Source organism: Amblyomma maculatum, chromosome 3, assembly GCF_055883805.1.
Source record: "Amblyomma maculatum isolate TAMU_Amacu chromosome 3, ASM5588380v1, whole genome shotgun sequence".
NCBI lineage: Eukaryota > Metazoa > Arthropoda > Arachnida > Ixodida > Ixodidae > Amblyomma > Amblyomma maculatum.
Window position 1 is genome coordinate 24,283,409 of NC_139346.1, and position 24,424 is coordinate 24,307,832.

The 24,424-nt window shown below is 48.2% G+C and overlaps 1 protein-coding gene across 1 annotated transcript in view; it reads left to right on the forward strand.

Annotated features, from left to right (window-relative positions):
- Positions 1–24,424, forward strand: part of LOC146194353 (PHD finger protein 12) — an 86,634-nt gene that overhangs the window by 20,371 nt on the left and 41,839 nt on the right. The window contains exons 4-8 of the mRNA XM_084597361.1: positions 3,550–3,682; positions 4,629–4,946; positions 13,900–13,963; positions 22,362–22,457; positions 24,029–24,139. Coding sequence (XP_084453487.1) covers positions 3,550–3,682; positions 4,629–4,946; positions 13,900–13,963; positions 22,362–22,457; positions 24,029–24,139 — 722 coding nt within the window. The remainder of the gene's footprint in view (positions 1–3,549; positions 3,683–4,628; positions 4,947–13,899; positions 13,964–22,361; positions 22,458–24,028; positions 24,140–24,424) is intronic.

The following is a 24,424-nucleotide window of genomic DNA, read 5'->3' on the forward strand; positions in this document are numbered from 1 at the left end:
TTCGCCAGTTCGAGTTTGCCAGATTGGATGCATACTCTATGGCCTCAGTGGTAATATGTGCGATTCGGAGGCGGAGTTTTCTGTTGTGTCGTTGTCTTTTCCATCTCCTAACGAGGCTTCGCCTTGCCTCCCAGAGATGCAGAAGATGAGGGTCGATTTGAGGTGCTTGCGGAGTGATTTTGATGTTTTTAGTGGTGCGTTTGAGTGCAGACTGAAGCTTATCTACCCAGGCGTCCAGTGGGAGATTGCTGTCCTCGGAAGTGACTACCGCTAATTGCTCACGAAATTCTTTCCAATTAGTGAGACGCTGGCTCTTGGATGTGAACTGTTTTGCGCCATATTGCACTTGAGTTTGGATAATATAATGGTCGCTGCCCAGTGTGTCTGGTAGTACGTTGTAGAAAATGGGAGAGCGAATGTTGGTCAGTGTAATGTCTGGGGTGGTGTCTCTGGCGGTGCTAGTGCCGATTCGGGTAGGGGCGTTGGGGTCCGTGATGAGGGTGAGAGAGAGTTGCATAAATGCGTTGTACAGACGTGTGCCCTTGGGAGTGTTTTTAAGGTATCCCCAGGCTGTGTGTCCAGCGTTGAAATCACCTACTATCAGTGTATGTGAACCAGATATGCGTTTGATGTCGGATAGAAATGTGAGGAAGCCGTGTCCTTTGGCTCGGGGTGGGTCGTAAACGTTCGTTATGAAAAGGCTGGGGGCATCTGGTGTAGGCGGCAGTATTTCAGTGAGCGTATGCTCAATTACTTGATTGCTGAGTGTATGGTCTATGGCCGTGAGAGTATTTTTGACGAGAATTGCAGTGCGTGCAGATAGGGAGGTGGTATTGTATCCGGTCAAAGTGGGCGAGCAGCCTGTTTCCTGAATGGCTATGACATCCGGAGTAGTTGCGTGGTTCTGAATGTAGAGTTGTAGGGATGCCCTTTTCCTTCTGAAGCTACGGCAGTTCCATTGCCAAACTGTGATGCCCGGGGCTGCAGACCGATGCGTCTTCTTATTGTGTGCCATTTTCGCTGTGCGTGTGTTCCGTGCACGGCCCATACTTAGTTCGCGCGCGGATCTTGTCCGAGAGTTCATTGAAAATAGAACATGACACGTGTCCCGCATGATGATTTGATGGGCGACCGGCGGCAGCACAAGGGGCACACTTAACGTTAGGATCCCGGATGGAACTCGGGCAAGCTGCCAAGGCATGCGGCCCCGCACAACGGGTGCAACGCGCCTTCGAAGGGTCGTTCCTCAGCTTACACTTTTTCAAAGCGTGCCCATACTGTGCACAAAATGTGCATAGAGGTACATGCAGGTCCTCGCACACCTCGACGGAAGTCCACCCTATGATTACTCGACGTGCCTTGCAGAGACGGGCAAAAGCTGGGGGGTCTGTTTCAATGACGTGAACGAACTGTCCGGAGCGTTGTAGAAAAGATAGCCTGACCTTGCAGGAAGAGGGGTCCAGATGAAGAGTCGGGTTGCGATGGTTGAGTGCAGAGATAAGCTCCTCTGGCCTGATATCAGGGTCAACCCCCGTCAATCGAACGTGCGGATTCCGCTGCTTGGAGATTCGGACGTTGACGGAGGTCCGCGTGGCCTCGATCCGTGAGATGGCAGACTTGAGGCGATAGAGGTCCTCAGGATCCCTGGAGGTAACCGTCAGGGTGCGACGGGAGGCCCGCAGAGTAACAGCCCCGATTCCCTCGACTTCGGGATCAATGTTTGCCTTGAGAAGAGCCACCACTTCATTGCCGACGTGGTCCGAAGATGCAGCAGAAGTTAAAACCATCTGGTGCGGCTGGGGATTGATGCAGGAATCTCCGGAAGCAGGATACTCACACGAGTCAGAGGTCGCTGTAGGGGCTGCAATGGCTGCGTCTGCCTGTAGAGCAGTTATTGAAGAGCCACTCATTGCAGCAGCATATGTCCTAGAGACCTGGGGCTGTTGTCTCCCGCCGGAAAGGTGCACCGCAGCCGTGGTGTCCTTGGTAGTCACCCCAGCAAGCCGCGTTCGGAGGACACTCAGTTCATGATCTCGTGCAGCCAAAGAGGTCCGAAGTGTTTGGGAATGGTTCATTTCGGCGACAGCACACGCGAAGAAGTGCGCAGTGTGGCGGTACAGGGCACAGACAAGAGGTAAGAGGACTGCCCTGGTTGAGGGACCAATCTTGCTATCCCTGTCCAGAATAGCCGCAACGATCTGCTCATGGACCCTCATGGCGTCAGCGTCCGTTCCAAGTTCCAAGCTGTTGTACTTCGGCGACTCCGAGTCCACAGTTGACCGCGGCAGGAGGTCCAGGGTTCCCGGCAACTGAGACATGTCGCGTTCCAAATGGAGACTGGCAGATGGGGAGGCAGGGTCGGACTCCGGAAGCTTACCAGGAGGTGCAACGTCGGGGTTGTAGGAGGTCAGGTCCGTGACAATGTTAGAAGCCGCCTGACAGGAGGACGCGTCGCACGGAGGCGGTGGCCTGCCTGGAGCAGCCTGGTCGGTCATGGCCTCAAGCAGCCGGTAGGCCCAACTCGCCAGCTGTCGGATAGGAGAAGGGGAAAAATTGATTCAAAGGCACTGACCAAAGGCCACTCAGGGTGTCGTTCAGGTCTTACCGGTCCCCGCCTAGTAACATTGATGTCAAGAGGCCCGGCAGTTCATATAAAATTCAAGCACCACGAAAAGCGAAAAGAACGGCCTGCCACCCAGCCGTCTTCGTCTTCCTTCGCCTGAACTATTGTGGCCTGAATGAGTTCATTACAGCTTGTCAAAAACATGGAAACCTTTTCCTTTATGTAGGAGCACTGGAATGCTTGCTGGCACATATTTCATTGTTTCTCTAATCCCACATGCTTCTAGAAACCTCACACTCCACCTTCATCCTTCCATGAAAAATGATCTTCAGGTCAAACAATGGAGACCATAGTTGTGGCAATGTATTGCAGAATTCGGTGGCTGCTGTGTAGAACTGGACTGTCGGACGTTTCTCAGGGTGCATGGTTGGGATAGTTGGTTCTGCATAAAGAACAAGGACGTGGTATGGAAAAAACTTCAGCGGTGCAGCCTTCATCTCTGTCCATATATTATTTTTGTGCATTGTGCAACGCATGTGAAAACACCTCTTGCAATGTGAAGATGGTAGGCTGAAGGCAGTGCCATGAAATCAATTGTGGCACCACAGATAGTCATGTACAGCGCAACTGTAACTTAGTGCCAGAATTACTTGTGAGGTGCCCAGGTGGACTATTCGGCTTGTGCTCACCTCCTACGCCTCTAGGTTCGGCCTTTGGTGCCTGGATGCCTTGTACAGAGAATGGGGAGGGCAGCCTTTTTTTTTTGTAATTTGGAAAAGCAGCTGCCATATGCGCTTACGTGTTCCAAGTTCATTGACATGTAAATGTACAGCTTGCACAACCAAGAGGTGATCGCAGATTTAGTGATCTTTGGCCCAGGAATGAGCAGAGCTGTGTTACCGTGTTTACTCATGTTTTCATGTTACACTGTAGTCAGACTTACTCACAAGGCTGTGCTGGGACTGAGGTGGCAGCTATGGTTGCAGGACCTGTCGGTGGGCTCCCCTGATCCAGTGCGACTACTGCCCCCTGCTGTTCCATGCCGACTGCCTCGAGTTCCCCCTGGCCTCCCTGCCCACTGGACGGTGGATGTGCCCAAACCACGCAGAAAACTTCCTCGTGAGTTCCACGCTCTCGGCTCAGTTTGGCCGCACTTTTATTGTCCAGCAAAGTTGTTTTCGGGTTTTTCAAATGCAGTGGAGTCTCTTCAAATGGAACCTTAAGGGAGTGGGAAAATTGTTTTGTATGGTTAACAGGAATTTGGAAAATGAACAGTATGGTACACCAGGTGCACAGTATTCATTGTGAAAGTAGCGTTTCACAAATACTGCAAGTGAAAGAAAGAAAGAGGTTGTGTGGTCACTCATTCTGTCTGCATAAACAGTGGAAATATCTGCTTACTGAGTGCTGAAAAATGATTTTGACCTCTCCAGCTGTCATTCTTTTCTGGATGACGGTGCTCGTACTTGAGCGGATGTGCAGAAACAAAGCTCACTGCTGCTGAAGGAAGCTTATCAGCATTTGTAGTGCCAATGGTCTCGGTCTCGACTGTCTGCCCCCTTCGTGTTTCTTGCTGCCAACTTCAAACAAAAATACTACCAACTTCAAGAAAAATACCAAGCAAAAGCCGGGTATTTTGTGGGCACATCGCTACACCATAGTGTGTTTGGAGAATGTTCATTGAACAAGATTTTCACTGTAGGCCAACTGTCCAGTGACAGGTCCCCACCATTGTCATGGAGCATGCCAGAAGTATCCCGTTGGCATGGATGAACCTTAGGCCAAGGCTGCGCATGGTATGGCACATTTACTGACAGCGAATAATGGAACCACTGAAGTGCAATGCCCTTTTTGCAGCCAGTCATATATTACGTGAAGCGACAGAAATGCATTCTGAAAAACTCGTGTGAAACCTAGTACCCTAGAGAGTATCTGTAGGGCGAGCCATGGCCGAAAATCAAGAGGTGAGCAGGGGGACGGCTCTACTTACAGTGCATGGCGGGGATTCGGTGCCATCCCTTTACAGGCCAGTGGCGAGCTTTGTGTGTAATGTTCGTGCCTGCAGGACGAGAAGCTGCTGAACTCAGTGAGCCTGACAGAGCGGGTTCGCCTGTGGGACCGGTTTGGGGGTGGCAGCCGAATAAACCAGGACGCAGTGAAGCTGGCCTTCCTGACGCGGGCGCATCGGCTGCACCCACCGTTCCGACTGAAGCGCCAGCGGCCCCGGCTGCACCGGGCCCACATCCCACGGGCAGTGCGTGACCACTACCGGCGCCGGCCACCGCCTCTGGGCGCACCACCCCAGCAGGACGAGCAGGAGATGTGGCTAGCTTCCCTGGTGGCCCTGCAGCTGGCCCTGGCCACCCGCGCAGCAGGGGCAGCGGTGAGGTTCATTCCCTTTACCCCACTTGGCAGCTGCTCCGCACAGTAGAAGAGTGCGGCCAGGTTGGTGTTCCAGTGCGGCCAGGTTGGTGTTCGATTTGGCTGCGCCAGCTGCACTACAGGTTTTCCCACTGAATTTAATCCTTGTGCCAGCAGAAATAATCTGAGTGCCGACTGATATAATCTCCACGCCGTGTAATTTAATTTGAGTGCCAAACATTTAATCAAGGCGCTAGCGTATCTAATCCAAGCGCCACCTCGAATAATGCCAGCGCCAACCAATTTTATCCGAATGCCAACACAATAATACAAGTGCTAGCGAATTTAATCTGGGTGCCAACCAGTTTAATTCACATGTGGAAAATGAATGCGGTAGAGGGCTCCAAAGCACGAAACATGGATTCCAAAAATAAATCGAAATTGAGTTCACTTTGCAGACCATCGGACGAGCAAGTCAACCTATAGGATGGCTTTCGTCTATATTATGACAAACATTGCCTTGATGCAAGTGTTTTAAAAAGCCGTTAAAACGCACAATCTCGGCACTGAAATACTGTACATGGTCCTTGAACTGGGGCTTTCTGGCTCTATATTCCAAGCAGGGTGTCAAACCGTAATTTTTTCGGATTCGTTCGGGTTCGGGTTCACGCCTTTCGGGTTCAGGTTCGGTTTCGGCTCCGGAGACACATTTTGTTCCGGTTCAAACTGGTTCGGCCCTGCCTGAACCGGTTCAACCGGGTTCATGTTCGGAAATAAATTCGTTTTTTTTACTTCACTTTTTAATACCAAGCTTTCTTTCCTATTCTAATATATAATAAACGCTAAACATTTATATAGTAGTCATTCTATTGTTTTTGTTGTCAGATGTTACAGACTCCACCATCTGTAGAGACCTCGGCAGAATGTTAATAATGAGTGACCGACGATTAGAGCAGGATGGGAGAAAAATAATATTTTCATTCACGTATAATCATCTAAAGCTGTCACGTGCTGAAAGAAAATTAAATAAAAATAATGTTTCTTGCTGCATTTTTTAGGTACACAGAATTTCACATGAATTTTATTTTGGAGCGAAACCTCGGCTGCTACTTGCACAACAGTGTTTCGCCGGGCTCCCGCTAAATAACTTTGAAATCAGATAAGGTCGAACCAAGCACACACCCCAAGACTAACGATGTATATACGATATGTGTGGCTGCATATCGTTAAAGCAGGCGGACGCCTTTGCATTTCAACTTTCTTAAATTCGTTCCTCTCCCTGCTTTTCAAGGTTTTCGTCCTGACCTCCCTCGTCACCGCGCAACCCGTATACCAGGTTTCTCATTAGTTGTCTCAATAGTTCGCTTCTAGCTTTCAGTACCAGCTTTCTGGACTGTCTTAGGCATAAGTGATGGTGGATAAAGCGATGAAAGGCATTCTTTTACGGTGAAAGCCTTTCTATGTTCATTGAACGAAATCCGGTGCGCGAGAGTTGCGCGCAAGGTTTGTACGCGAGATCTGTCATATTCCATGAGATTCCGAGAGATGTATTTTGTCTAGCGTTGCTGCCATCTGCAATGCCACATTTGAACGCATGCCAAGGAACACCACGTGACAGGAGCGATGGTATATCGTCCGTGCACTTTCCGGAGAAAGCGGACAGATACTGCGCATTTTCTTTCCTGTAAACCAATTATAAGTACATATATTTAGCACTGCAACGAATGTCGATAAGAGGCAAAAAAATGAGAGGCAAATGATAGGAAAGGAAGGTTATGCTTTCCCCATTCTCTTCTTAAGAGACATATAAGAGACCCTCTAATTTTTTTAAGGCTATCGAAAGCCTTCCTTGGCTATGTCGGCTGGGTCCTATGTACAGAACGTGTCTGCAGCCGTTCTGTCATCTTCAGAAGGGGTAGGATCAAACGTAAGGTTGTGATTGATAGAGGATGATGCGAGGATGCTGCAGAAATAAAATTGTCAATAGGGGGACTAGTTTAACTAAAATATAGCCAAATTGTAAAAGAACAATCAATCAGAAGTCGAAATAGCCATACAATCAATGTTGATGTCCAAGGCATGTGATGTCATGCCAACCGGAAGTGGATGTGTTTCTGATTTAATGAGCCAAATAGATGCTTGATTGTGATCAGAAGTGTGCAATGAGTGTCAAAGTCTCGCGTCAGCGAGATTTGTCAGCGAGATTCTGCAAGTAAGAAATACTGCGCCTTTCCTTTCCTTTAAAGCAATTATAAAACACTGGTGAACTTTGATGCGTTCAATGCTGGCTGTGTTCGACAAGGGTGCGCAATGTACCGTGTGCGCCAGCAACGCTCAGGCTTTAGCGCTTCTCCACTGCAGATTGTGCAGTCTTCTCGGAACTTTTTTTTTCCACGCTGTAGTTGCATGAGTAGAAACCCCAGCACAAGGAATAGAGGTTGTGAATTAATCCGCTTAACAGTAATTCCACTCAGTTCCTTGCTGAACTTAGTCTTCACATTTGAACACCGGAGCTTCACTCTTGGCATAGTTTAGCTTGCCAAAGGAAATAAAACAAGCAGACATCGCTTAGGCACAAAAAGGAAGAGCAGACCGACAAGGAGAAATCGACTACAGTTGAATCCCGCCACAACGAATACCGCCACAACGAAATTTCCGCGACAACGAATAATTTTTTATTCCCCGCGAGTATCCTATAAGAATTAATGGCCTAAATTTCTCTGCACAACGAACCATTTTTGCAGAGCGTTTCCGCTTCAACGAAATTTTCGCGTTCAAAATCGAAACCGAAACTAGTTTTATTGGCGAGAAGTCCAAGTCAAATCCAAAGCCACATTAAGCATGAAATCACGTGATTGCAGTTCCGCCATTTTGGCTTTGTGTCGTGGTCGCGTTGTTCACTCGCTGCCTTTCTCTTCGACAACGACGAGTTTTCATCCGCAGGACACGATGGCAACGCAAGTGAAAAAACGCAAAACTCTTTCCCTTGAGCAAAAAGCTCAAATAATCGCCCAAGCAGAAAGCGGAAGGAAGAAAGCGGCAATTGCTGAAGACTTCGGAATTCCTGCAAGTTCGCTGTCAACGATTCTAGGCAATAAGGACAGCGTGAGAATGGCACTTGCTTCAGGCACATCCTCGAAGCACAAAAAGGTGACGCGGCCCCTCCATGAAGAGTTGGACAAAGCAGTGCATGCGTGGTTTGTGGAAGCACGAGCCAGCAACGTCCCCCTGTCCGGAAGCATCGTCCAGCAGAAAGCCTTGAACTATGCATGCCTACTTGGCATTGATGATTTTAAAGCCAGCATTGGCTGGCTAAACCGTTTCAAGGCCCGCCATAACATCGTTGGAAAAGTGTTGTGCGGCGAGTCAATGTCAGCAGACGTGGACGGAGCAGCTGCTTGGAAGGCGAGTAACATGGCCGGAATTTTAAGCAACTTCGCGCCTGCAGACATTTACAACGCCGACGAGACCGGGCTATTCTACGAGATGTTGCCGGCTAGGACGCTCGACTTCAAGGGGCAGCGCTGTCACGGCGGCAAACACAGCAAAAAACGCATCACAGTGCTGCTTTGCACAAACATGGATGGCTCGGACAAGCGTCCGCCGTTAGTCATAGGCAAAAGTGCCAAACCGCGCTGTTTTAAGGGAACTCGTAGCCTACCTGTGCAGTACAAGGCGAACAACAAGTCATGGATGACCCGCGCTATTTTCACCGAGTGGATGATGGCATTCGACCGCGACATGAAGCGGCAGGGCCGTAAAGTTTGCTTGCTTTTGGACAATTGTTCAGCGCATCACTCCGACGAAGTCAAGCTCACTAACACGGAGCTGAGGTTTTTCCCTCCCAATTGCACGTCTGTCTTACAGCCTCTCGATCAGGGCGTGATTCTTAGCCTGAAGCGCGCTTACCGCGGGAGGTTAATTCAGCGGCTGCTTTTTAACACTGAAACCGGCCGAGACACGAAGGTGGACTTGTACGTGGCACTGCAGATTATGTCTGCTGCCTGGAGCACACTGGGGCGCTCAGTAATTGTGAACTGTTTCAGGCACGCCGGATTTGCCGAAGGTCGACCCGTACACTCTGCTGGCCTAACACCAGGCGTTACAGACGACGACGAAGAGGCGTCACCGGCTCCGGGGATCGCGGCCGCCTGGAAAACGCTGGGAGAAATAGGAACCGTGCCGCCTAATCTCGAGCTCGACGAATACATCGGCGCTGACGCTTGTGTTGTTGTTCACGAAGATGTGAGTGATGAGCAGATCATAAAAGCTGCCCGGAATGATAAGGACTCTTCCGATGAAGAAGACGACGACGTACAGGAAGCGCCGGCTGCGGCAACCGCCGTACAGGTGATGGACGCTTTTGATGTCATCAGGAATTTCGTTGCTGTCCGAGACGACGATGTTGCAATGGGTTTGCTGACCGAGTGCGAAAATCGCGTGACGGCGTTGCTCGCCGTGAAGCGTAAGCAAACCAAGCTTACAGATTTTTGGCATTAAACGCCTTTGCTGCTGCTTGGGCAATTCTTTCTGCGTTTCACGTCAAATTTTTGCGATAACGAAGTTCCGCGAGAACGAATTTTTTTTCGTGCACCGTGAATTTCGTTATAGCGGGATTCAACTGTACTTCATATAAAACTCAAGAACAGACCGTTAAATTGCTGCCCGAGGCGGCCTTCTCACCATCAGCGTCGGCTTATCATTCTGAAGTCTCGGTTAACCATATCGCATCCGCTGATGTCGCATCGCATACGGCTGCTATGCACGTGCCATATGACTCATTGCGACATTGTGGAAAGATATTAAAATAAAATTATTTCTGTAACTTTTAACAGATTCGTAATTTCGTTTTTGAGTTGCACATGGAACATATTTATTTGTCTAAATATTTAACTCAACTTATGTATTATATGCTATTGTTTCGCTGCCTAGGGATGCTCTCGAATGGGGCAACTTCGTCCATGAGTCATTTGCGCCATTGCGCAGTGCAGTGGCCACCTGTGTTCTAAATGAAACGATAACCCGACACCAGAGATTGGTGATATGCACGTGGCAATGAAATTTTCTTTATTCTTTTCATCTTTTTGCAAGGAACGATTTTGCACTGTGGTTATGGTGCTTGCGATGTGCAGTAGTGGTTTGGAAATAAGTAAGAAGGCATTTTACAAGCAACGATAAAAGTAAAAAATGATAAGGGTAAGTTGGCAGCAAATGTGGGTTGGAAGAATACCAAGAACCGGTTCGGAACGGTTCCTGTTTTTTGTTCCGGTTCGGGTTCAGTTCCAAGATGGCGGGAAAAATTCGGGTTTAGTTCGGTTCCAAGCAAAAATTCGGATTCGGTTTCAGTTTTCGGTTTGGTTCCGGTTCGACACCCTGATTCTAAGTGAGCAAATTAGCCCACAAATGTGTGCACGTCTGATTACAGAATATATATAGATTTAAAATGTCTTCGACGAAAGGCACAATTTTATCACACAATAAAAAAAAATCTTTAATAAACCGTATCTCATTTAGGTTTTGAACGACATATCAACCCGTGTCGAAAGTGAAGAACCTGGTTCTGAAGCGGTTTTTATTTTTGACAACGCTCCAGCTCACAGTCGTGCGGAACAGGCAAGCCTGGCCAGTCAGACGCACTCGATCAAGAGGCTGCGTCCTTACAGCCCGTTTTTCAACCCTATAGAGGAAGTCTTTTCGAAGTTCAAGTCGGAAGTCAAAGCTTTCCTCAGCGAGCGGAGAGACCTGGTGCTAATCACGCCTCCCGGAATGACTAAAAAGGACCATCGGCGCAGTTTGTCGCTCGACGCTGCCCGACACTCTATGCAGCAAATACAAAGGGTAGAGTGTGCTGCTTTTGACCGCCATAACTTTTCTTTTATACGGGGAGATTTGCATGAAGGCGATATGTAAAACGTTCTGAGTTAGACCTGCCTAATGTCTCCTAGAAAATAAAATTGCATTTCAAAGTCGACTACTTCTGTACTTGTACGTGCCTATAGTTTGTTGGCAATGGCTAGAATTGCCGCCCAGGAAAATTAAGTACTGCTGCTAAGGTGACCATAGTGAGAGGCCAGTAGCTACACCTGGCCTCGGTTGTAAGCTCCGCTGTACATAGTTTCATTCACTCTACCGTGTCGCGGGCAGACTGAATGCAGGGGCGCGCTCTCTCTTTCGACGGTAGTGGCCGTGTAAAGTTGAAAAAGCGGTGAAATGAGGTAATGTTTCTATGCCTCTAAGTCTTCACATCTGAACCAACTGTGCTTTAAACTATTCCTTCTTTTCTGCTAGTGGTGTTAAATCATGATTAGAAACACAAATACATTTATGCGCAGGTTGCAATTTCATAAAAACAGCCTGCTGTTGTGTGAAAGCTGCACTTGCCATCACCATGCAGATTAAGATAATAAGCATATGATGATAATAAGCAGTGCTTAACCAGCCAGTTAGAAGATTACAGTCATATTTATTCACTTGCCATGCGTCTAAGCTAAAAGCTGGAAGAGAAGTGTCACAAACCGCATTTCTTCAAGAACAAAGCGAAAGAGTGCATGCAGATGTGACGATTACTCGTCGCATGGTCCGCAAAGCGATCTCAATTTCGATTTATTTCTAGAATTCATGTTTCGTGCTTTGGCGCCCTCTACCGCATTCATTTTCTACATATGGATTAAATTGGTTGACGCCTGGATTAAATCCGCTGGGGCTTGTATTAATTGCGTTGGCACTTGAATTAAATTGGTTGGTGCTGACATTATTTGAGTTGGTGCGTGGATTAAATATGCTGGCGCTATGATTAAATTTTTGGCACTCGAATTAAATTAAACGGCGCTTAGATTATATCAGCTGGCGCTAGGATTAAATTCAGAGGGAAAACCTGTAGCACCGCTGTCCTCGTTTTGCCGGTGCTGCACGTGCCGTTTGCACTTCTCTGCTCGTTCTGTCAAGGTGCAGGACTAGTTCAGCATAAGTTGTCACCCATTCCGCACTCGCTCTAGAGGAGGTGCAGAAAAAAGTGCAGTATGGCATACGCGCCGCAGACGATGCTGCGCGTCATTCTCCAGGGCTTTGTAAAGTCCGTCTCCTTCAGAACCCAGACGGTTTGTTGCTATCGGATGGTTGCGTACAGGGAGTTGGGCTGCATGCTGGTAATTAGCATTTTGTTGGTGGAGGAGCAGTATTATATATGTAGTTGTGGCCACATATGTAACGGTACGTGGCCATGCGCGATATGGCACCTTAGCTCACATTGTCGTATGTAGTTTTTTTTTTTTTGTATTGTGTTGCGTGGCACTGGACTTGACCTAAGACGACAGGTAGCTGCGAACAGAAATCAGGTGCGATAGATTGAGTTCTGACGTGCCAAGCACGTGTGAGAGGCTCAGTTCACACAGTAGTGTGCGCTGCGACTCTACGACATCAAACCTGCAGCCCACAGAGTACATAGACATCTGAGAGTCAATATATACACTGCGCAGTGAGGTATGTGTATCTTTTCAGCAGGAGCGCTTTTGGACAGAAGACTGGAATTCCTTAGGTTTATACTGAACCAGTCAAGCATCTCGTTAGGCAGTCTTTTTTAAACTAATAGTCGTAGCAACTGCTTACAACGTTAATTCTCTTGTACGTTGGTCAATTGGTCGCAGTCAACGCCATAGTACTGTCACCATAGTCGTCGTCACGTTCCGATCAAGTGCAGCAGGCCTACGGCAGCTTGCTTCGAAATTGGACATGATCATGTTACTATGGCACGCAATACATGAAATGTATACTGCGCACACGCATCTGGTAGGTTGCAGAGTCCTACACTTGCATAATCGTTTTGGCAGCTGCCGTCGCATGCCAGTGTCAGAACTGGCACTGCACGCTCATGTGACCACCTGGTACCGCTGCAGCACTTTTCAGAACTAGTGCAGCCAGTGCAAGCCAAATCGATGAGACCTGATGTATACATGTGCAACACAGCACACTTTTGATGTGTTGCGCAGGGAAGCAAAAAAAGAATTACCGACAATTAAAATGACCAAATTCACTCAAGTTTTACAGCACTGCACGCTTTGCCGCAGTGCTTACCTGAGTGGACTGTGCTGTGAAGCATCCTCAAGATGTGACGTGGCCGTTTTGTGAAGACTGCCTTCCTGACAGTGTGTGCAAAGCGATGCACTAGACAAAACTGGGAAAACTGTCATTCTCACTTCGGTTCCATCTCATGTGCAGACAACCATCGTGCAGGTGTTCACCAGATAAAAAATTACTCTGGTGCAAGCAGTTTTCGACAGTTTATTCAGGCTCATTCAATAATTCATGCTTTCGGTTAAGTCGGATATTTTGTCTAGTCCCTCGAAGGCCAAGGTAACGACAGTTTGCTGTGCTCAGCAGCGATATAACAGCTCCACCTGGTTTCATGCAGGTCTTTCCTGTACAAAAAACTGTGTAAAATATATACTGGATTTTTAAGTAAACTAGAACTGTACTTCGTGTATGCAGTTCTAGTTTAATTTAAATTTATTTGCAAATATGATGTGAATTTTAAAATAAACAAGACAAACAATGCGTGCTATTTTTAATTTATTTTTATTTTTCACTGTTCAGGTATTTGATATTTGGCTCAACGTTCTAAGGAATTTTTCCATATTCATAACTTAGCAGGGTAGATGTGCAGGCCAGTTGGTGAGATATACGGAAAGTAAAACCACAGCAGGCACAGGACGGAGGGTGGAGACAACACCGCCGTGTGTTGTCTCCACCCACCCTCCGTCCTGTGCCTGTTGCGGTTTTGCTTTCCTTATGTCCATATTCATATTTCATTCATATTCGAAAATTTAAGTCACCCTTAGGAGGTGGTTTAAAATTTCATAGCACATTTTGCAGCTCGTGTCTGAAGATTGCAGGAGTCTCGTTTAAAGTCGGTGTGTGTTCCGACTGATTGCCTTTGGGCTGTGCTTACAGTGAGAGGGAATGCATTTGGTTCGATGCAGGACTCTGCTGAGGATACACAGGACGTCGAGAACAAAGAAGTTGGCCGCCGAGAAGGCAGTCCCGGTGAGTGGGCTCTTTGTGGTTTTCACCAGGGCTTATTTACAAGATTTCACATACGCTATCCCGGGTGCCAAAAAGGCAGGCATTGACGCATTGGGAATTCACGTGATGCGGTGTGCCTATATGTGTGGAAATTAGTAAATGGTTGGTTGGTTGGTTTGTGGGGTTTAACGTCCCAAAGCAACTCAGGCTATGAGAGACGCCGTAGTGGAGGACTCCGGAAATTTCGACCACCTGGGGTTCTTTAACGTGCACTGACATCGCACAGCACACGGGCGCTTTTGCTTTTCGCCTCCATCGAAAAGCGGCCGCCGAGGCCGGGATTCGATCCCGCATCCTTGGGAACAGTAGTCGAGCGCCGTAACCACTGCGCCACCCCGGCGGGGTGGAAATTAGTAAATGGCTCGGGACTAAATGCATTTGCTGTCCCGGGTACAAACAAACAGATGAGTATTGATGAATTGGGTGTTCGTGCAATTCAATGTGTTGATGTGCGTGAACATCAGTATATGGCTCAGGGCTAAACTTATCTGCTGTCCTGGATGTGACACATAGAGGTGAGCATGGGGGAATTGAGGGCTTGTGTGATTCAGTGTGCAGATATCTGTGGCCCTCAATATGGGACTGAAGCTGGACTATAGTCAAATTTAAATACAAAAAATCACATGGGGCCATCAAAAATTGTTTGTTATTTTGAAATACTCTTATAATGAAAAATTTGCGGTTAAAGCAAGTGGTCAAACCTAAGCGTGAAAGTGACATATCTCGACCTCAAGGTTAAACACTTGCAGGCAAGCAAAATCTTGAATGAAAATGTTGCATTGGGTTCAAACCTGCTTTACTTGAAGAAATCTTATTTTTTTCTGGCACGTGCAGCACACCTTTCCGTTTTCAGAAAACGCCTCATCATTGCACCACCATTGCAGTTAGCAACAAAAGTGCGGACTTTGTTCATGTGCATGAAACAATATCAGAGTTAGGTATGACCTCCTCATATATTGATTGTACATTGAAGTTTGACTGTTCGGTCTTGGTATTTCCAAATGCTCGCAATGACTGGTGGGGTAATGCCATGCTGTCTGCGGAGGTTGATTCGCCTTTTCCTTGTGTCGATTGCTTGCAATATGTCCACTTTGTTTCTGCAGTGAAACTGCTTTCACTTCTTCTTGGTGTTGTCGCTGCCTGCATTCATCATCAGATCTCGCATGAACTTGCTGTATGGTCACCTGCAACAAAAAAGATGGCTGAGGTTTTACTGTTCTACAGTCGAACCCGGATAATTCAGATTTTCGTTATATTGCCGCAATTTTCCACCCGGAGGGGCAATGCCGCTGTAGTCATCGTGGTTCGCGGTGGGGAAACAAAAGGACCACACTCGGGAGCTAAGCCTCTCAAGTGACGGCTCGCCTTGTGCACAGGTGTTGTGTCTACAGTGTGTAGATGGGCGTAGGGGGCAGCCAGAGGCTCTTCGTACATGGGATCTACCCCGCACCTCCACCAGAAATGTCACAGAAGCCAGTGGAACTGGTTAAGCAGGTTTATTCACAACTAAGCAAAAGCACCGGCAAGATAAGGCACGGAACCGACTGGCGGGCGAGCACCGAGAGCGAAGAAGACGACCGCGTGCCAGTCTCCCGAGCTCGCCACATGGCGGCACCAGTAAGATAACATTGCAGCAATATCAAACTCACGGAATACAGTCGAACCCGGATATATCGAATTTTGGTTATATCAAACTCACAGAATATCCCCTTGAAAATCCCATGTAAAAGTATAGGAAAGCCGCGTCATATATCGAACTCAATTTCACCGGTCGTTCGATATATCGAACTCCGCACCACACACTGAAAGGTCCGCCTTCCCCAAAGACTATCACATCACCCTCGGCCGTTTGCCGCGTGGTGTTTTCAAGCCATGTGCAGAAGGAATGAGAGGGAACAGCTCGGTGACGGCTGGTCTATGGCAGTGCCGTGCCCTTTCTTCAAAGTTGTGCGCATCTGTGGTAACCGTTTGCCGCGCGCCAGCACGTGAGACTTGAGGTTCTTTTGTTGTGGGGGGAATTAGGGAATGTAAAAAATTGTGTATGTGTGTGTGGAGGGGAGAAGGGGCACAGGCCTATAACTGTCTCCTAGAATTTGCAAGCCATGTGCGTGAAGGAACGAGAGGGAACCAGCTTGGCAACGGCCGGTACAGAGCGGATGCAGCCAATGCAGCCGTGGTGTTCGCGAGAGGGGAAAAATGCCGAAGCGCAAAGATGCGCTCATTCTTCTGATGAGGTTTCTCTCTCCTTCCTCTCTCTTTCCCGGTCTTCGTTCGCAGCAGCACGCGCTACGCATTCACCAAGCCAGCTTAGCCCGTGGCAGACAACGTCGGATGCTTTTTCCGTAAACCCTCTGCACGCGGCGGCTGACGTACGATGGTGATGTGCGTCTCATGGATGTTAAGAAGCGGAAGTTCTTTTTTTTCTTTTGCGATAGTCGTCCACGACAGTCGTCCATGCTGCGTAGCGTAAGCTATGGCGACTACGGGCGTTGTTGAGGAACAGCAGATTTATTATTTTTTTCCGTGAGTTGTCCATCCTTGCATCCATAAATCAACGAAAGGACGCACTGTTCGCTTCAAACGTCATTCAAACGCCCGCCCCAAGCGTGGCGTGATAAATTCAACCAGGCTTGTGCAATCAAGCCATCATGGGCACTCTGCCAAGTTCGCTCCCCGCCACCGCAGGAGCTATCAAAAGATAAACACGCTGCGACATTATCGTTGCGCAGCATTTTGGCGCGCTGCCATTAAATGAGCTGCGGATGCGACGAAGGGACGTGCCACCGACATGCAAGCGAAAACGCTTGTGATTTCTGCTGCGGCGACGCAAAAACCGTTTTTGAGCTGTCGTGGTGGTGAGAGCGACGCAGTTCCAACAAGTAGGAAGTTTTTCGCTTTGTCACTGCCGCCCGCCGCTGAGTTCGCTTTTTTTTTTTTTTATCGTGTGTTTTTTTAAGATTTTCAGAGGCAAGAGTAGAGGGTGGGTTCATTATGCGAGTGGGTTGATTACGCGACAAATACGGCATCATTTTTCACGATTGTAAGCGCCGTCTCAAGTCGAATTCTGTATAGGGACTGGGCGCCTGTTATATGGTGCCACCATCGCCTCGGCGGAACAGCGCTGCTCGCGGCGTAGTGCCGAAACAGCAGAGTGCCGAGGCAGCTGAGCGCTGCAGTCGTTTCCATTCTGCTAGGCGTTTTTGAGCATGCCCCTACCCATCGTTTTGCGGTGTGGCTTTGAGCTGCTTTGCGTAATCGCAAGGAGTATTTTTCGACCAGGAAATTTTGAAATAGGAAAGGGCTGTCCTCGGCAGAGCGTGCATTTTTTATTTTTTTTTTTTTTGAAACCGCTCGGCGCATGGTATTTCTGTTATATACTCGAAAATGCGGAGCACATGATTTCACCATGTGCCAGGAACACTTTCTTTAGGCACTTGTTAAGGCAACTTCGAAGACGGGAATTCCGCCTGCACTGCGCGTCCTATCTTATATTAGGTCTAGTCGAAACCTGCCTGAAGATCAAATACCGCCGAGCCGTGTAGCCGTGGCGCCGTAGTAGTGGTAGTTGTAATGGTCAGAGTTCATGTAAAATGAAAAAGATGCTGCACCTGTCTTTTTTGGTAATAGCTAGGCTCAAACGATTCAGAGTATAATAATAGCAAATGACATTCCAGTTTCAACCTTGCAACGAGAGCTGGAAAAGGAGAAAAATAAACAAGCAAGGCAAATGTAGGATCCTATTTATATTCGGAAAAGATAACACACATATACTTCCTGGACTTCCTGCACAATTATGCTACAATAGCTCACTGAACCCGGCCTTGAGACTATCAAACTTGATCATAATACAGTCGAACCCGGATATATCGAATTTTGGTTATATCGAACTCACGGAATATCCCCTTGAAAATCCCATGTAAAAGTATAGGAAAGCTGTGTCATATATCGAACTTAATTTCACCGGTCATTCAATATATCGAACTCTGCACCACACACTGGAAAGTGTGCCTTCCTCAAAGACGATTGCATCAGCCTCGGCCTTTTGCCGCGTGACGTTTTCAAGCCACGCGCGGAAGGAATGAGAGGGACACAGTTCGGCGACGGCTGGTCTAGGGCAGCGCCGCGCCCATTCCCCAAAGGTGCGCATCTGCGGTTATCGTTTCCCACGCGCCAGCACGTGACGTTTGCAAGCCATGTGCGTGATTGAGCCAGAGAGAACCGGTGGGAACGAGAGGGGAAAGACGCAATGGAGCGAAGCGCAAGAGTGTGCCCATTCTTTTGTCGAGCTGTCTCTCTCCTTCCTCTCTCCCGGCCTTCGCTCGCAGTAGCACGCATGTGCCAAGCCAGCTCAGCCCGTTTTCAGACAGAGCGTCGGACGCTTTCTCCAGCATGTGTTGCAAACCCACAGCGCGGCGGCTGATGTGGCTATGACGCCTGCGGACGTTAAGAAGCGGCAAATCTCTCTCTCTTTTTTTTTTTTTTTGCGAGAGTCGTCCATCCTTATCGTTGTGCTGTACGCGCGGCGTAGTGTGAGATATGGCGGCTGCGAACGTTAAAAAGCGGCAGCTTTTTTTTTTTTTTTGCGGGAGTAGTTTATTCTTGCATCAACAAAAGCACGCGGTCAGCTGCGATCATGACACTGCCTTTTAGCATTTCTCGCTTCAAACAGCATTTAGCTATCACACTTTCCAATGATTTTGTGGCAGCGGACTACGTCCGCCCCACGCGCGGCGTGATAAATTGTACCAGGCTTGTGCAATCAAGCCATCACGGGCACTCTGCCAATTTCGCTTCCTGCCACCTCAGGAGCTATCAAAAGATAAGCATGCTGTGACGTTATCGCTGCACAGCATCTCAGCACACTGCCAAGAAATGAGCTGTGGATGAGACGACCGAAACGGAGGGGCTTGCGCCATCGACATGCAAGCGAAAACGCTCGCAATTTCTGCCGCGGCGACACAGAAACCTTGTTTTGAGCTGCCACGGTGGCTCGAGCGTAGAGAGGGACGCAGTTTCAACAGATTGGAAATTTTTTGCTCTGTCGCTGCCGCTCATCGCTGAGATCGCTCAATCGCTTGGATGTGAGCGAGCTGGCCTTAAAGCTTTTTTTTTTTTTTTCAAATTCTCGTGTGCAAAAGTGGAGGGTGGGTTCATTATGGGGGCTGGTTGATTACGTGACAAATACGGTATTGTTTTTTCGCATCGTAAGTGCCGTCACAAACCGATTTTTGTATATCGGATTATCGATATATCAAACTATTTCGCGATCCCCTTCGAGTTCGATATATCCGGGTTTGACTGTAATGAGTAATACCACCTCAGCATTATTTTTACATATACGACAATGCTCTTGTTTAACACGTAGGAGCTGCTACATATAATTGACTTAGAAAATATTGTACTATAAATACCTTTCTCTCGACATGCTGCGGAGGTTGTGAAAAGAAAAAAATTAAACTTCCTGCTATCAGCGGCCCTATTTTTTCGGACGCCTGCTATGATAGAGAGATATTGGTAGTATTTGGCTTTTGCTTATTTAGGCGTTCTCTCAGCGCAGGAAGTTCAATGCGATTGACCGCAGCTGACTTGAACATTTGAAGGCAATAGTCCAATACTGTCAAACTGTTAAATACAATAGAAAACACACACACACACACACGCACGCACGCGCGCGCGCACACACACACACACACACACACACACACACACACACACACACACACACACACACACACACACACACACACACACACACACACACACACACACAGCGTAATGTGTTGTAAAATAAGCCACCAATAACTAAGAGAGCCTTCTATTGTTAAATGAATCCCTCTGATGGCTCATTAGCTAAGGTGTTCTACTTTTTAAGTGTACCATGAACTTTGCGGGGTCGATACCTGACCTTGATACCTGATGAGTGTGAGGGGACACGACCGTGTAGGTAGTAAAAAAAAAAAAAAAAAAACATGCTCTACCACAAGGCCAAAGCAGTGGCCTTGTGGTAGAGCATCCGCCTCGCATTCGGGAGGTACCGGGTTCAATCCCTGGTGCCGCCGGTTACCCACTGGTTTTTCAATGGGTACAAGCTTTCCCCCGGCCTGGTGCTCGGCTCTTCTGGGGTGAAATGCTTGGGAAAAGGTGTCACGGCCCAAACAGTTGCGCCGATGTGGCAGTGATTCGTTCCGCCATCGGACAACAATAAGTCCGCCTCGCGCGGCAAAAGCCCTTTATGTGGCCCTTTTTTTTTTTTTTTTTAGGACTGCTGCAGCTGAGGCTCTAAGGGAGCACTTCAGGTGAGGCTCAAAGGAAGTACCTTTGCAAGACAAACAGAACCACCTTTGCAGGCTGCGAGGTTCGAAACTGGGTTTGGGCCCACTGCGGAGGAGGGGCGCGCAGCGGGGTTTACGGAGCTTCTCCCAAACGCACACCCCTGGAAAAGCCGAGCGCCAGGCCGGGGGACGCTTTTACCCATTTTTACCGGTGGGTGTCCGGCGGTGGGTTTCGAACTAACCACCTCCCGCAGCCGAGCCGTGGCCTAGTGGTTAGAGCGCCCGTCTCGGCTGCGGGAGGTGGTTAGTTCGAAACCCACCGCCGGACACCCACCGGTGAAAATGGGTACAAGCGTCCCCCGGCCTGGCGCTCGGCTTTTCCAGGGGTGTGCGTTTGGGAGAAGCTCCGTAAACCCCGCTGCGCGCCCCTCCTCCGCAGTGGGCCCAAACCCAGTTTCGAACCTCGCAGCCTGCAAAGGTGGTTCTGTTTGTCTTGCAAAGGTACTTCCTTTGACCCTCACCTGAAGTGCTCCCTTAGAGCCTCAGCTGCAGCATCCCCGTGACCGTAAAGGGAAAACTGAAACGGCTGCACGCATTGGTCGCGCAGTAACAGACGTATCTGTGCCAGTCATGAAAGTCGCGGTTCCTCCGACATTTACGCCCACGCTGGCTGCGGACATTGCGCATCTTATGCTCAATGTGACAGCAGTCTGAACAGACACATTACATTTTTTTGCGCTTACGCTTACGATCCTTACAAACGATACGTACGTTGCGCACATAGTCTGAACACGGCTTAACCTTGGATCGTGGTGCAAATTTTTCTTTTTTCTTTTTTTTTTAGTAAATAAGAATGAAACTGCACCTTTTTTTAAGTGCCTTTACCACTAGGCTCACCAACTCTGAGGAGACACCAACCTCATGTAGGCCTTGGAGCTGTGAGGCAAAGCATATGACTCATGGAAAAAAAAAGAAGTAAAGTTGGCTACGAATATGAAAGGAAGGTGGGGTGGTTTTATCAGGAAGTAAAAGTGCAGCAAGAAGTAGGGAAGGGAAGAAATGGTCGTATGTTCGCAGCACTGTGCAGTACGTAGCATGAGGCAGTGATAGCAAGAAATGGAGGTGAGGCATGTGTGGTTCTGTTGCGCTTGACCTGTCGTGAGCATATCTCATCTGTTGCCTCTTAAATGCCAGAAACAGCAGAGATAACACCGTGTCCATGCAAGGCTTTGATTTTCACATAAAGTTAAACTCTGTTATATTCATAGGCATGTTGCATTCATGCTAAAGAGGTACTTCTACAAGATATTAACAAAAAGCGTTATAATAGAAGAAAAAAAAAATGAAAATTGCACATAGAGACTATATGAGAAAGATGGAAGGCATTTTGGACTTTACTTTTTTTTGTAAAGCATCAAGACGTGATTAGTAGGTAGTCATTTATTTACCAGGCAGTATCTTCAGAGTCATGTAATCACCAACAACTAGCATAGTAAAGACCCTGATATATAGTAAAGTTCTTTGCTGTTCCAAGTGACTTTACTATGGAGGGTTACTTCCCACAAAATGACATAGCGGTACACATGCAATCTAGGGTCGCATGCTTACGTGCAATCCTAGGTGTAATTATAGAGGCTTATAATTATATAGTTGTACATCTGAAGTGTAAGTGTGCCTTTCTAAAGCACTGCTAATGTCTTCACTGTCTTAGTAGCCATTCCTGAGATAAAGATGCAGGTACATGGGAAAATGAATTCTAAATTTTTTGTAATCTCGGGACATTTTTGTGCTTCTCTGCGTTATTTGTGCCAAGTTTGATTAGTGTATCTTTGTGCCAGTTCTGTGGAATACTATATTACACTCCTGAAGTTTCTCCTGCAAGACACACATGTCTCTCACAAACACATGCATAAAATGTTGCACACCAAACTACACTGAGTCCATATGTTTGCAGTCAGCTGGGACCTCTGCAGTTGGTATTGCTGCCATCTTGGGTCATAGTATTTCAGTTGGTTCAGCAGAACACAGCTGGTGGTGCTGCAAGTGGTTCTTGTGTTTTGGGGCCATGAGCAGGGCTGTATGCGCAGGTCGGGAGGAGCTGAACCAGCTGGATGAGAAGCTGGTGCGCCTACTTGCTTGGCAGCGGCTGCAGCAGTTGCTGGGCACTCAACAGATACCCAAAGGTCAGTTGGCTACTCTTCAGTACCCGGGGCTCTTGGCTGCGGTTCGTTTGGGTGAGAAAACGGCTGTTGAAAACTATGGGGGACACATAAGCTCCGCTATTGAAGCCCCACTTTAACCAAGCCAGTACTTGCCTGGTCTAGAGTAACATGAATGCAAGGGTTCTGGCAGGCTGATTCTGATGTCACCCTGCCATGGAGAGACCCGAGTTGGCAGCTCTTGCTAAACCTCACACCAGGCAAACCTGTGGCCAGTCGCCTCCTGACAGTGCCATGCTTGTGATTTTTTGCTCAATGGCGATGCAGGATTTTCTGGCAAATGGGGTGTTGAACTATACCACATTAGAATGGCGAAACCATACCGCCTCAGTTGGTGTCAAACTCTGGATGTCAAAGCCTCTGTGATCGCCATTTGCAAGCGGACGACACAAGTCTTTCTTGGTTTGGTATACGAAAACTGTCTTGAATTCCTTGCATTTCACTTGTAGTACAACTTTTCTAGCTTATGAGAGAGCTTCCTTGTCAATAAGAGCATCCCCCTTTTTTGCGGTAGTGTGCCAGTGAGGGTCAGTGCAAACGAGCTTGGGTTTGTCCTCTTTGTTCTCCCCCTTGTGATGCACCACACTGGCTGTCCACCTGTGGCCCAGTATCTGCCACCGCAGGATGCCCAGCAGTGCCCTAACAAGTTGGGCAGGTTGGAAAAAAGGCAGCACTGCACTTTTCTCACCGCCGCAGCGGAGTTCATGCTCAGAGGTTATGGGTGGCAGGGGAGGCATGCTGAATCATCAGCAACAGGCAGGGTAGGGTTTCAGTTTTGCTGGAAGGTTTCCTGGATAAAAGCTGCTAGAGTAGCTTGACTAGTTGATGCAATGCATTTCTGTCACGTTGAGCACTCCACGCAGTTGCACTGGGCGTGGCTGGCTGAAGCAAAGTGGTGCTTTGCATGCTGCAATAGCTTTGTACTCTGACTGAAGCAGCTCGGTGGCTGTGTTGACAGTCTGCATCGTTAAAATTGTGTTCAGGAGTGTCAGCAGCTGATTGGGCAGTGGTGGTAGTAAAACTTCAATGTCCAACAGCTACAGGATAGGCGTCAACCTATCCACCTAGATGGCGGCCTGGAGTCCTTAGACCCAGGCGGCTTGTTCGGCCAGTTGGATTAGACCTAGCTGAGTGTCATGGTGTGAGCTCAACAGTAGAGTCTCCCAAAATTCTTCTGTTTTTGTTTCTTGATCTATATTTTGGATTTCTAGACACGTCCATATCTTATGTACCAGGTCCAACCTGCCCCGACATAGTTTGCATCTATCTGAGAACTGTTTCAAGTGGAAAACATTTTTCCAGTTGTGCAGCTCTGAGCACTTGGCTTGCTCATTGAGTGCCCACGGTCGAATATGTTCCACAAAGAAGGCCAGCTTAGCAGAGGTCGTCAGAGGGACTGGTGTGGGAATAAGTTTAGGAAGTGCAGCTGGCACAGACTTTCTGCAGGGGCTCATTCGGACTGCTGCTCATGGTGAATGCCACGAAGTGGGGTCTTCTCTGATGAAAGTTGTTGTGCCTGTCCACATGTTGTGCAGGTCCGGCCGCCATCATACGCAGCGAGTTGCAGGCACGGGCCATGGTGTGCCCCGTGGGGGGCAAAGGAACTCCAGTCCCCATGCTGTACCGAACCTTCAACCTTGGCTCAGGTGGGGAGCACTTCACTTTAGCAAAAAAAGGGGCCTCCAAGGAAACAGGGCATTGAGCTTGGCCTTGACCTTGCAAGGAAGGGATGGGTCTGCAGTGCTCATGTATGCTTCCACAGCATTGTTCCTCACCCCCTGCATGCTGTTGACATTATCCCTATCCTTCTGATTTCTCTCAAGACTTCCGATTTTTTACCAAACTTTCCGATTGTATGATCACTGCACTAAACCTTCTGATAAGTGGCCTTTGTCCTCTAGGAATGTCATGATGGCTTGGTGGTCATTTCT